A 14,779-nucleotide genomic window follows, 5' to 3' on the forward strand; every position below is an offset into this window, starting at 1 on the left:
AATATGCTCTGCAAGGAGAATCATTTTAGCACAGGTGGACTCAACAGAGCAGACGTACATTAAGGCCTGTCAGAGGGAGGAGCACATAAAGGCAATAAAAAAAAACTATCTTCACCACTTCAAGTGTGTAGTTCACCAGTGTTAAGTATATGCACATTGTTGTGCAACTAGTCTCCAGAATTTTTTCACTTGCTAAACTGAAACTATATCCATTAAACAAAAACTTCCCATTTTCTCCTTCCCCCAGACTTGATAACTAACACTATTTCTCTTAACTTGACCACTCTGTACCATATGTAAGTGAACTCATATAATAGTATTTTTGTGACTGGTTTGTTTCCCTTAGTATAGTGTACTTCAGAGTTATCCACATAGCACACGTCAAATTTTCCTTCTCTTTTAAAGCTGAATAATATTTTGTTTACCTGTTGATGGATACTTGGGTTACCTCTTGGCTATTGTGAATAATATTTCTATGAACATGGGTCTTCAAAAATCTTTTCAGTTCTTTTGGATATGTTCCTAGAACTGGAATTGCTGGATCATGTAGTAATTTTATTTTTACTTTTTTGAGAAACAACCATTTTACATTCTCACCAATTCCATAAGGGTTCTGACTTCTCCACATTTTAACACTTGTTACTTCCTGCTTTTTAGACAGTACTGATCCTTATGGGTGTGAGATGATAATCTCATTATGATTTTGATTGTATTTCCCAGAGGATTAGTGATGTTGAACATCTTTTGATATGTTTGTTGGGTATTTATATATCTTCTTTGAAGAGATGTCTATTCAAAGCCTTTTCCTATTTTTTGATCAGACTGATTCTTTGTTGAGTAGTAGATCTATAAATATTCTACATTTAAACCCCTAATCAGATATATTATTTGCAAACGCTTCCCATTCCATAAGTTGCCTTTTCACTGTTGATTATATCCTTTGATGCACAGATTTTGATGTAGTCCATTTTATCTACTTTTACTTGTTTGTGCTTTTGGTAGCATAACCAAGAAATCATTGTTAAACCCTGTGTCATGAAGCTTTTCATGTTTTGTTCTAAGATTTTTGTAACTTTAGGTCTTATGTTTAGGTCTTGGACACATTTTCAGTTTTGTATGTGGTGTCAAGTAGGGGCCCTACTTTACGCTTTTGCATGTGGATATACTCACTTTTGTTGAAGAGATTGTTCTAAAGGCATGCATTTCAATCAACTTTTAAAAATCTCTAGTTTGACTTTTGTTTCTAATTTGTTAAAGATACATTTTTTTTTTTTCCCATTTAGCCTTTGCTGGTTTCTTGTAAAGCAATTTATGGGGGAACACTAGACAAAGCACTGCTGAGAAGAGCAGAACAGAGCTGGTAATGTTATGTACCCACCAGAGGTGGGCAGTTGCCAAGTACCCATAGTTTGGGAAGGCGTGAGTGGGAAGTTTATCCATTTGTCCATCCATCCATCAAGTCACAACCACATTTTATAGATAAAGTTCAGGGAGGTACAGTTGTCTTTGTGGTTGTGAAACTCAAACCTCATCAGTCTGACTTCACTGACTTCATACATCTTTGTTCTTCACAAATCATGCTAGATTCTTAATTCTTCTAGTGCACCTTTAGTAGGCTTAATGTTACCAAGCTCTTCACTGCTACATGCTTATCAGATGCCATTCATTTAGTGTTCATACCCCATAGATGTAAAGCTTAAACATAAACTGGCAATTGGTTGAATTGGAAAAGGCAGCCATTCCTTTCCAGATGTTTTAATGGCGCCCTCTTGTGGCAATAGTTGTCCTTAGGGCATAAATCGTTTGCTTAGAGGGAAGGAGGGCCTACCAACTATGTTCTTTCACTGGGTTAGCCCTAAAACATGCTTTTTGCGGTATTTGGTCCTTACTCTAGTTTACTGAAATACAGAGGGATTAAACAAGGCTAAGAGATTTGTTCAGCTTCACCCAAGAAATTTAAATCCGGACTTTGATTCCAAAACCCTTTCCTTAGAGTACATTCCAGGTTACATTCCTATGTTAAAAGAATTCGATAGTAGGATTTATTTAAGAATGTCTTATGTTAGCTTATCCTTATTTATTTTTTCAGTGAATATTTTTGAGGATGGTGTTTACAAATGATGCAAAAATCATGAATGTGTATCTGAGCTATATCTAAGAACATATGGGAGAATTTCATTCTTTCCTATGGAAATGGCATTTGGGGTGATTCCTGAAGTAAAACTGAAATTTGAGAAGGTATTGGAGGAGATAACCCAATGTTCTGGGGCCTCCACTACCTACTTCTCCCTGTCTGGAATGCATCCTCCCTTGGTGTCTTTAGGGTGCACGCTCTCCTTGCTTCGGGTCTTTCCTGACCAGCCTGGTAAGTTTAGCTTAGTGTAGAACACTTGCCTAGCATTCATGAGACCAAGTTCCATCCCCAACACTGGCAGAAAAACAATTGCCCTTGGCCTGGGTTTCATCACACACACACACACACACACACACACACACACACACACACACACGGCAACCTGCTTTTGCCACAATCCCTGTTCTCCTCCCTCCCTTGCATTATCTCCATAGCACTTGTCTCTAACCAAATTTAAGCTTTATGAAGGCAGAGATTTGAGTCTGGTTGTTCTTTGGGTTACCCCCAACACCTAGAACAGTGCTTAGCACGCTGATACACTATAAATATTTGCTTAATGAAAATTCTAAACAGTAGTTGATTAAAAGCTACATTTTTTTGAGCACAGCAAGAAAGAAACAGATTCTCACTTGCATTTTAGAAAGATTAAATCAGACACAGTATTTGGGTTGTACACTGAAGTCAGAGATTGGCAAGGTTAAATGCCTCACAGGGGCAGGCAGGAGTGTGGATCCAAATGAGTGCAGTCAATAAATACAATAGTGAGTGAGTGGTAGGATTTATGGTTGCACACCTGTTCAAAGGAATTGAAATAAAACAACAGCAACAACAACAAAAATCTGCCAGGAAGATTTGGCTCTCTGGCTACCTGTGTGACTAAGTTGAGGAACTGTTCCAGATCAGATCTGCATTGTAACAGAATCACCAGGAATGCTGTGTGCTGCAGGGTGGGGCTGGGGAGCATGGAAGGGCAGGACTGGAACTAAGTGTCCCAGATAGAAAAGGCTGCTTTCCAAGTGAGAAGTCCTAAAGTGTAGTCGTGAAAGCACAGAAGACAAAAAGGATTTAAATTATTTTCTGAGGCAGAATTAACAGGTGACAATGAAGTCTGTGGGTTTTTTTTTTTTGTTGTTGTTTTGTTTTGTTTTTCGTTTTTAAGTGATGATGAAGCTGCTTAAAACAAGCAGGGAAATGTAATGTTTATGAAAAAAAGTCATATTACTTATTTTTATAAATCAAATTAAATCTGAGTCCCCAATGTGGGCCACCTAACAGGGGGTTCAACTTATTTTTATAAATCAAATTAAATGAGTCCCCAATGTGGGCCACCTAACAGGGGGTTCAATTTCAGTCCTTCCCTGAAGTTATACAAGATCCAGGGAAATAGTCTGGTCCCTAGAAAATACAAGAGGGACTTTGTTGTCTTCATTCCATTGTAGTCACTGTTGAACTCCATAGCAATGGACCCTAAGGTGTCCTTTGAAGACAAACAGCACTGCAGATCCTTAATTTTGGCCTGCGTAGTAGTTTCTATAACTGAAGTTCAGTGGCCTGGAGTCCAGCCTGTCTTACACCCCATTCCTCTTATTTCTCAATAGAGCGAGGTTCACATCCCTATTCTCAGAGCATACTGATTTATGTTCATCTTCCCCTGCACCCATCTTGAGGGAATTTCCTTTCTCTAGGACTGACTTGTGGGGAAAGAGCTAGGAGAGTGGTTTGATTGCAAGCAGCAGGTTTTCTATCCTACAATACACTTATGTGAACACAAAGACTTAGGAAAATAGGTGAACAAAATTCAGATCACTGGAAAGAATTTTTCAACTTCTCATAGCTCAGTTTTCCTCATTTGGAAACACTGTTGTGAAGATTGGTTTAGATACACGTGTTCAGCGCAGTGCTTGTTAACAGTGACCACTTAATAATGTAGACCTTTGCCATGTTTTATCTCCGTAATTATCCTTCTCTGACTAGCACATGTTCCTTTTGAGGAAATGACTCTTCCACAGCTCATCTAGCCAAATGACTCGAGAGAGCTGCCATTTTAGGATGAAGACTGAATTGCATAGCCACAGTGACAGAGCTGCTAATGGTACCCCGTTCCCTTGCCATAGGTACCTATTGGGCAAGGGCTGAGCACATGTCCCTAGCCATGAATACATGTAAACTATTAAGTGCTGGGAAGGAAAACGATAGGGGGATTTGAGTGTCTAAGAAGCTGAGTCTAAGGTTATTGAACCTTGGACAAGGCTGTTTTTTTTTTTTTTTTTTTTTCCATTTTAGGCCTTAGATTTTTCCCTTCTATAAAATGAAAGGACTGCTATGGGGCTCCAGAGGGCCACATCTCGACTTCACAGGCTGTTTACAGGATTCCTGTTGGCCCTGCAGAAGGGTCAGAGAGTGCAAGATTCTGTTGTAGCTGCTGTACATGTCAAAGTACACCTGCTAGTTTTCTTATCTCTTTGTCACTCACATAGAAAGTAAAGACAGTTCCAAGAAATTGCCAACTGAATGCTAGCAGAAATTTGGAGGCTACTTTTATGGTTTGGGTATGAGCTGTTCCAAAACAGAGAGCTCACGTGACAATGCAAGTAAATGTTCAGAGGTTAAATGATGAGATTATGAGAGCTATAAATATGTGGATCTAGTCAATTAAATGGATTGATAATTCGAATGGACTACTGGGTGGTAGCTGTAGGCAGATGGCGCATGGCTAGAGGAAGTAGGTCATTGGGGGACTGCTCTTGGGGAATATATTTTGTCCCTGGATCCTTGCTCTGTCTCTGCTTCTGATGGCCATGAATTGAGCAACTTTCCCTCTTCTGCCTCTCTCTGGCCCAGAACAATGGAGTCAGCTAGCTGACTACGAATTGCACCTCTGAAAGCATGAGCCCCAAATAAGCTTTTCCTCCTGTAAATCGTTATTAGGTATTTTGATCACAGCAACAGAAAGCTGACTAAAACAGCTACTAAAAGTTTGCAATTATGAAAATACACAGGGCTCTGAAAACCAAGTTGCCTTCTTGGGTTGTTGCCTATGTTTGACATCAAAGTCTGATCTGATGGGACTGCAAATTGGAACAACCACTCTGGAAAACAGTATGGAGAGTGCTCAGAAAAACTTGGAATGGAACCACTATTTGACCCAGCTATCCCACTTCTCATTTTATACCCAGCATATTAAATAAAATCAGCATGTTACAGTGACACACTGTTTACATGGCCTGTGGAACTCTGCATCATGTACAACCAGACGAATGGGAAAGTATACTCCATTTATGCATGATTTGTCAAAATGCATTGCCATGTACAGTTAAGTAGAATAAAAAAAATACCCTTTTATTCTCAGTGCAAGTGAGAAGAAATGGGGGCAATACAAAGTACAGCTCAGGATTTATTCCCAAAGGCACAAGGAAATACCAAATGTAGGCTTGCTTGCCTTTTAGAGCAGGTGAGACAAATGTTCACAGGTCAATTGAAAAATCTAACTTGTTTGACGAGCAGATGCTTTGTTTTCAAGAGGCATACTGCCAGATAGGGAAAAGAATTCTGTAAAACCAAAAGGGCATCTGTGACATATGCTGTAACAGAAGACTAAGGGTGTATGACCACAGTAATTCCACAATTTGGAAGTAACTATTGCTTTTGGCATATGACTTATTTCCCTATGCATACGTAATGGAAAAAATATGTCCATTTCACAAAAAATGGGGTCATCCTGCTCTTTTCAACCACAGGTATATCTGACACTACAGTAAGCTGTGTCATTCATTCTCTTTGGCTTGGTACTTGCACTAGCTACCTATGAATTTTGCAGGTATTAATGCTTTTTAAAATGCAAACAACTGTCACTTAAACACTAGAGGCAAATGCAGATAACAGCAGAGACACCATACAGCAAAGCAGCTCATGAAGCTCCCAATTTAGGCTGTTTGAAAGGTCATGACCAGCAGCCACCCAAATAAATTTCCATCATGTAAAATATGTATGTACATATGCTCAGAGGGACGTAATGGAGGTTTTTGTTTTTGTGGAACTGGGGATAGAACCCAGGGCCTAACACATGCCTGATAGAGTATTTTTAAAATAATAAATTCAAAAGAGCATACCCTGAATGACTGGTATCACTATTAGCTCCTTATACCAGAACTGGTTTTTCATGTTCACTTGGCAAAAGTCCAACTAGTGACAAGAATAGTGCTCAGCTGGTGACAAGCTCAGGACTAAGGTACTGAAGAGTTCCTATTTTGAATAAATTCTTACTCTAACCCTAGATTTCCTGGTCAGGAATTTAAAATGGTTCAGATCGCTCTTATATAATCTGCTTGATGTTCAGTTTCTGGAAGAAACCATTCCCAATTCAGGGCCCAGATCTCTTTTCTTCTTTACAAGCCCAAATATATGCAGGAAAATAAGGTAAACACAAAGAAATCTCGTCACTGCTAGCATTTAAATATGAACCTTCCTTCAGTCTTTAAAAGTATATTCAAACTACTTCTTACTCAGAAAAAAAAATATTTAAAGTACCTTATACATCCCAAATAAGTCATATGAGCCAGTATATAGACAAGCTATGAGAAAACATCATATTCAGAAAGGGAAAAACTCTATGCCCAAGGATTTATTACACACACACACACAAAAAAAAAAAAAAAAAATGGGGGGGGGGAATGGGGGATAATATTAGGGATTAAACTCATGGGTACTTTAGTACTACTGAGCTACAGTCTCAAGTCCCCCCCCCCTTTTTGAGACAGCATCTAAGTTGTCCAGTACCTCACTAAATTACTGATGCTGGCCTTGAATTTATAATTCAAGGGCTCATCAGCTTCAGAGTTGCTGAGATTACAGGTGTAAGACACTACAGCCAGCAGATCCAGTCTTTTTTTTTAATAAGTATTTTTTAGTTGTAGTTGACACAATACCTTTATTTTATTTATTTTTATGTAGTGCTGAGGATCGAACCCAGGGCCCTCAACGTGCTAGGCGAGTGCTCTACCCGTGAGCCACAACTCCAGCCCCAGATCCAATCTTAAGAGTGCATAATAAAGAAGTTTACAGTAAACATGTATTAGAAAAAGTCCTTTTCAGTGAGATAGATTAAAATCTGAAAATTCCTATTCCTCCTGATGATGATTTACAGTGGCATTTTTGATGTTATGAATAATAGCTGGGAAAACATTTTTCTGATTTGGTATTTAATCCCTTGGATATCAGCACACATCTAACTACTGCCATGGAAGTTTGCCAATCTTCACTTAATTCAAAGTTCCCACTCAAATATCCACTGATAGCAAAGCAAATATTGTGAAGAAACAAGTATTATTTTGCAAAATATTATATGATGTGAACTCCACTGCAAAAGAAATGAATAAATTATTTTTAATTATATAGTCCAGAGAAAGAGATACAGGGTGAATGGAAGTTCTAGGACTAACGGATCTCTGGGTCAGTGGGTGGGTGGGGACAAAAATATATCACCCAGTATCAGGTAAAAGAAAAGAAGAACCATTGAAAAACTACTCGGTGCAATATGCATAGGAGTGGAAGAAAGAGATTGTAAATATTTGCATTGTAAAATAATGTGCATCATCATATAGATTTAAAAATCTGTAACTAAAACCTAATGAAAATCATTCACACAGCATTATGTACACAAATATGTTAAAAAAATATTTTAATAAGCATATTCAGAAATGACAGAAGGGAATGGGAGAAGGTAAATATTTTACAGTGCAAAATTACTATGCATAAATTTAAAAACATCTAATTCATAATTTTAAATGCCTATTTAAATATTACTTCAAATACATTTTAAAGCTCAACATATTTGTGTTGAACTGAGTTGCAGATTCTGAACTCTATCTGAAAACATCATAAAACAATACCAAACGAAAATGATAGTGCTTTGCTGAGGTGGGAGTGGGGTAGGGAGATAAGTAACTACTAACAAAGGCTTCTTTTCCCAATGCAGTTTGTCAAAGAGTTCAAGAGTTATGAAATGTACTAAATCTTAAGCAAATTAAATTCATGATATTACTAAAAATTTTTAAATAGTGTAAAGACTTATCAAATTATAGTGGCTGTGTTATAAAGAAGTGTGAAATGCCTGTATAAACACAAAATACAATTAAATATTTAATAAAAGCTGAACATTATGTATTATAATAATGGAATGTTCATTATGCATATTTTAAAAAGACAAGAAAAGTAAAATTTTCCTAACATTTATACATGTGCTGCATTTGTAATCATGCCTGAGAATTTACTTAAAACATTCCTATAATAAATTTGTAAGAATTTCACAAACCAGCAAACAAAATGTATCTTTTAAAAAAGGTGAAAACGGCATCTTAATATTGCAACCATTTAAAAAAGCACAGCATTGCTATTCTAAAGACCATCTTTGACGAAGAGCTAGGAGGCTTTGGATTCATTTCATAAAATCTGGTTTAAAAATGGATTGTGACCAGCTGCTAAAACTACCATCATTCTGGATAAATTAATGTTTTAGGTAAAAACAAACAAAAACAACAAAAAATTCATTGCTTCTTGACACTTCTACCCAAAACTTGATTTACTTGTATATTTATGTAACAACAGTGAATGTACATTATATGACATCAAGTGTTGTAAAGTGGCTTTAAACACTGTTTGGGGAAAAAAGTTGTTCATATTGGTGAAAGGAAGCAGTCTGAACAAATGTTAATAACACTTTGTGGGGGGGGGGTAAGGCCTAAATGACAATTTCTCAGTGCAAACCTCTACTCAGTTGCATTAGACAATTGAGTCATTAAAAAGAAGACTACTGAAGATTTATTTTTAAAAGGCATTGGCTTCTTGAACTGATGGCTAAAAATGAACTGGAAGAAGCATTTGGGGATATGTCTGTGTGAGAAAAGAATAGTTAATAATCTTTTATAAAAGTCTGGATATAGGTTGGTCTATTAGCTGTATAAAACTACATTTTCTTAACAAGAATTTTGCACTAAAAATAAAATGGCACCCTTACATGACTATGCAGATGGATAATCCCATTTGTCATCACACAGAGAAATGGTTTTATCTATATATCTTATTTTCATTCTGAAAAAACATTATCAAATCTGGAAACTGGCTTATATTGCAAAGGTCTGAAAACTCTTCAAACTCCATCATTTTTCTCATAACAGTTACTCCTTGTGTGCCAATATATTAATATCACTTAACCTTTTCCCCTCTATTGATTTAATGCAAAACTGGGAAACTTTATAATGCATATAAAAATAACTAACAGGAGTCTAGTCAGCATGACACATTTAAGCTGACATTAAACCTTTATTTTACTTAAAAAATAACTTTGAAAATTATAGCAAATAAAAAACAAACTGTGCAATCTAAGCATCATGCTTAATTTCAGAATTCTCAAATTATTTGTCCATAGAAGAAATTTGAAAAAAAAACAAATTTTCACTATTCTTAATGAAGGCTTTTGCCACCTGGATAAGAAACAGGACTTAGTTAACTACATAAACACTTAAAAATTCATTAGAAAAACCTTAGCAAAATAAAAAGAAAGCTGACAGACTCAGGATATCAATTCCTCTCATAAAAGTTTACCAACTGTACAAGTTAAGAAAATTATACAAGCTTTTTTGTATTAAGAAAGGACAGCTCAGTCAAGACATATGTACTGTAAAAATCTTTCAAAGGCTACAAAGAATCTGGAAAAATACAGAATGTATTTCTTAAGCCCAGATAAGAATATGGAAAGACATCATTGATGTCAACAATTTTACATATACAAACCTGACTTGGTTTATTTTAAACTTCTATATATAAAAAAATCATGCTAGCATAACTTTCAGGATTCATAAGGGTTCCCTTAATAATGATACTCAATTTATATGGAGAAACAATGCCTGTTACAAGGATATTTCAAGAAACTCAGAAAAATTGATATTAAGCAGAACTCTAAACTTATTATTTTTTTCCTTTCTTTCCTGGTATTCCTCCATATGAAACTAAAGAAAAATTACCTTGTAGTGAGATTTTATGATTAATACATCAAATGAAAAGGTACTGATATCTTTACTTCATTCAAATTTGCTAAATTATTTTTATATCCTTGAAAGGGTCTGATAGTTGTGAAGAAAAAGATCTTGAAAAAGGTAGAATTATAAAATCTTATTTCCTAAAAAGTTAGGATATAATTCAAATTTTCAAATTTTAACCAATTGCTTGTAGGAAATAAAAAATTTTTAAGGTAACCCATCAACCCTGAAAATTTTAGTCACACCAGATTTTTTCCAAATAAAGTAAAATAGGCCTAAAATTTAGTCATCTGTGTTTTCAAGTTCTTCAAATTTTCCATGTGATATTGCTTCTTGGAAAAATTCAGAAGAACCTGGACTTTCTTTTCCATTGCTGTTTACCCTTCGCCTTTTGGCAGGTCTCTCACTTTTTTCATCCAAATCATTTTCATTTCTTGCAGTCATATGGGCAAGTTTTGGATCAGTGGTTAGGTTATCTGTTTCATAACCATTAGTATCCATGTCTGCATGAAGTGGTTTCTTATTTCCACCTGTTGGTCCATTGACATGTAATCCTTCAACTTTTATTTCTTCTTTGTTTAATATTTCACCTGGTCCATTAGATGACACCCCTAAGTAGAAAGAAAGATAAATAAAACTGCTAGTACAAAAAAGTTAAATTTGTAAACTATTATAAACAGCTACTGCAAAATACCTTTTTTTTTTTTCAAAGAAGCAAAGCAAATATGGTCTAAATTTTGGCTCCATTACTTACTAGCTGTGTGATGTTAGGCCAACTCCCTACACTCTCTTTTTTTTTTTTTTTTTTTTGAGAATTTTAATATTTCTTTAATTTTTCTTAGTTCTCGGCGGACACAACATCTTCGTTTGTATGTGGTGCTAAGGATCAAACCCGGGCCGCACGCACGCTAGGCAAGCGCGCTACCGCTTGAACCATGCTAGGAGCCACAAGCAAATAATATGATGCATGGCACCTTTGGTTGTAAAGTGAGGCCAGCTAGCCACTGAGATGATATGATTATGTTAAGATTTACATTCATATGGAAATTGGGCTCCTGCTGTTCACCTTGGCCTGCTACCGGACTCATGGTCTGGCCCCCTGTTCTGGGAGACGCACGGTTCCACAGACGCCCGCGTGGGAGGACCGGGTTTGGCTTGCCGGCGCCTACGGAGTATTGGCGGCTTTTTCAAAAATAAAGTTTTGTTCCTGCTTGAGTGGCTCATGATTCTGTGCCCAGCCAAGACTGCCGCAGAACCACATCCCCAGCCTCCCTACACTCTCTATACCTCATTTTCATCACATATACTCAATGAGGATCAGAACAGGTTTACCTTACAACATACCTTGTAAAAATCAAGTTAAGTTAATAAATGTAAAAAACAAAGAATAGAATTTGGCATGTTAATTTTTTTCCCTTCATTTTGTGCTAAGGATTGAACCCAGGGGTACTTTATCACTGAACTACATCACCAGCCCTTTGTATTTTTTATTTTGAGAGTGTCTTCAGTTGTTGAGGTTGGCCTCAAACTTGTGATCCTCCTACCTTGGCTTCCCAAGTTGCTGGGATTACATGTGTGTGCCACTGCACCTCACAAATTTTGGCATATATTAAAAGAATACTAGGTATTATGTGACAACAAAGAGGCATTGAAGGCTTGGGAGGATGAAGCAGGAGGACTGGGAGTTCAAACCCAGCCTCAGGAACTTAGTGAAACCCTGTTTCTAAATAAAACATAAAAAATGGACTGGGGATATGGTTCAGCGGTTCAATCCCTGGTACAAAAAAAAGAAAAAAAAAATTAGAGGCACTGGATCTAATAGCCTAAATAAGCTGAACCAAAGAGATACACATAAACTATCCAGACTTAGCAAAAGGGCTGACTTTCTAAATCTATGTAAAAACAAAATCAATGGTTATTATTATAGAAGCTTAAAATTTTCTACAGCCATATAAAATCAAGATGCCATAACTTTTTTATTCTTAATAAAATCTATCGGTTTTGTGCTTTAAAAGATCACACACTATATTTATCTAAGGGAATTTAAATAATCTGTTTTGTAAAAATTTAATGTTGCAGTGTCCAAACGTACACTTAAAAAAAGTGCTAAAAGTAAATACAAATTCCTCCACAATAGGTTAAGAAAAGTTAAAGGATAATTATTCTAATAAAAGTAAGGAATGACAGAAAGATCATACTAGAATTGATGGCAAAATGAAATTCAAATTTTGGTGATAGGAAGTAAATACAGGACCCACCACAAGAGATAATTAAAGTTTAATTACCTGAAAAATATTCAGCATAAAGAATTACATTCTGGTTCAAAGAAAATATTCTACTTTCCCTAGCTCAAAAATGCATTCAACCTGAATGCACAAAGGGATTAATGTTTCATGAGATACTGAAGAAAATCTTCAAGGTTATTATGCTACTAAAGATAATCCAAATAGTCAAAGCAGTGCCCTTATTACCTATTTTTTTTCTTTATAGGCTTACAGCACTTAAATGATACAAACATTCAAGGTATTTTATAAATAATTATAATCTTGATGTGAAATGCCTGTAATTCTGGTTTAGAAGTTAACACCAATACTTATATCCAGGCATCATCTCATCTAGATAAGAGATGCTACTGAAAACAAATTTCTTAAAAAGAAATGGACATTGTTGGTAGTATGCTTTAGTAAATTTATTTTTTAGGAATGTTAATGAGAACCTCTTTCTAATTACTATGTATTCTATGTCTTTTAAAATACATGTATGCTGACATTATATGTTTCATACGTTACTTAAAAATTTTCACTCTCTGCTTTGGAAGTCTGGCAAAAACACAAACTGAGTTTCTTGAACTACTGAAAGAAAAGTGTCCCTCACCATGAAGGAATAGAAATGTTTTATCAGTTACTTACCATTTTGGTTACTATTGCTTACAGTGCCATCTTCTTTCTCAGACTGGCTGTTACTACTGTTTGAGGCAATTGGGGGAGGGGATGGTGCTCGACTTGATGCAGCACTTTCACTTTCATCCAGAAGCCGATCCATGTAGTCCCTTTAAAATTAAGTTAAATAATAATACAATTATTTTCTTACAATAAAAAAGTTTAAAATTTAAATTAGTTGAGGTTAAATTTTCAAGTTTTCATTAACAAAAATATCCTAATTTTCACTTCCATTAAATCTAATGCCTCATATCTTGCACCAGGATCTAAACATTTAAATGAAGTCTCTTTTGGTTACATGTTTATAGGGAAAATGCATAAAGCCTTTAAACTAGCAAAATTTAAAGACCCATGGGAAGTTTAAAAACTTAAATTTGTAGGCAAGTGCTTAGGGTGGCCCAACTAAAACTGAAGCATCTGCAAGTGAAGAGATCAGGATGCTGTCATCAGGAACACAAAATAAGTTCTGAACAAAAGCTGGATTTTAAAGCTCCTAAAGGCACAAGGAAGATAAACTGGGACACAAGGAAGATAAACTGGGACACAATGAAGAGGACTGACCATCTCCAAAAATCTTTCTAAATACCTTCTGTTATTACCTTTCTGTGAAATCTGAGCTATAATAAGCTAAGTTCTCAGGCTTATCAGTGGATTTTTATACTGTCAGTAACTTTTAAGATGAGCGCAATTCTTCCCTGTGTTATTCGTACCTACATAGTTGTGGTAAGTGACACTGGGTTAGGGTGAGAAGATCTGGGCTTAAATACTTGTCTCTTTGAGGGTTAGTGTCTTTACCTATAAAATGCAGATAAGTTATACCTGTCCTACCTATCACACATGGTTGTTCTATTAGGTATGTTTGAAAATGGTTTGTAAAAGATAAAAGTCAGCAAACTATGTCCTGTGGGCTAGCCATCTGTTAAGTTTTATTGGCATGTAGCCACACATATTAATGTCTATGAATGTTTTCACGCAGTGACAACAGAGCTGGGTAGTTGTGACAGAGACCTTAAGATCTGCAGAGCTTAAGATATTTATTTTCTATCTCTTTACATAAAAATGTTTGCTTATTCCTGTACTAAGATATAATTACCCAAGGGCAGGAGCTTTAGTCTATTTTGTTTACCACTGCATCAATAAATTCAATAAATACTTACTTATTTTAAAATTCCTTAAAAGTAAACGAGTCTCTTAGAACTTCGCAATAAATTAAGAATGTAAGAAGGAAACAGTTAAACCTCTTAGGACTTTTATGAAATCCCATGGAAATATTCTACAATATACTATTAATTGTAGTTATAAACTTAAACTATATTATGACCACTGCCACCTGGGTTATGAGGCTATCATAAATAGAGGAATGTCATATCCAACCTCTAGATGATTCAAATAGTCTGAGGCATAAAGCCAATGCATATCATAGAAACATATATCACTATGACTAATCATTTTAGGGCATTATTTTCCTCATTTATAAATGGAGATTATAATTACAGAACAATGACATAAGTAATCTGAAGTACAAAGAAATGGAAATGAGTTTGATGAATACCAATGGGATGTCAGAAACTAAGGCTAAGAGAACAGAAGATACATGATTAAGAAGGGTGAAAATGAATATAGCTTAGTGGGAATGAAAAATAAAGGATGTTAAAAGCCAAAAGGAAGCTAGA

At 35.7% G+C, this 14,779-nt stretch overlaps 1 protein-coding gene across 9 annotated transcripts in view; it reads right to left on the reverse strand.

The window, feature by feature from the left end:
• Positions 1-7,794: 7,794 nt before the first annotated feature.
• The window catches only part of MIER1 (MIER1 transcriptional regulator), a 60,292-nt gene continuing 53,307 nt past the window's right edge, over positions 7,795-14,779 (reverse strand). For all 9 annotated transcript variants that reach the window (XM_081305944.1, XM_081305946.1, XM_081305938.1 and 6 more), the window contains 2 exons: positions 13,077-13,216; positions 7,795-10,778 (listed from right to left, as the gene is read on the reverse strand). In XM_081305944.1, the coding sequence (XP_081162070.1) occupies positions 10,450-10,778; positions 13,077-13,216 (469 nt within the window). In that variant the 3' untranslated portion in view covers positions 7,795-10,449. The remainder of the gene's footprint in view (positions 10,779-13,076; positions 13,217-14,779) is intronic.

The sequence above is a fragment of the Spermophilus citellus genome, assembly GCF_964194105.1.
Source record: "Spermophilus citellus genome assembly, chromosome: 9".
In the NCBI taxonomy this organism is placed as follows: Eukaryota; Metazoa; Chordata; class Mammalia; order Rodentia; family Sciuridae; genus Spermophilus; species Spermophilus citellus.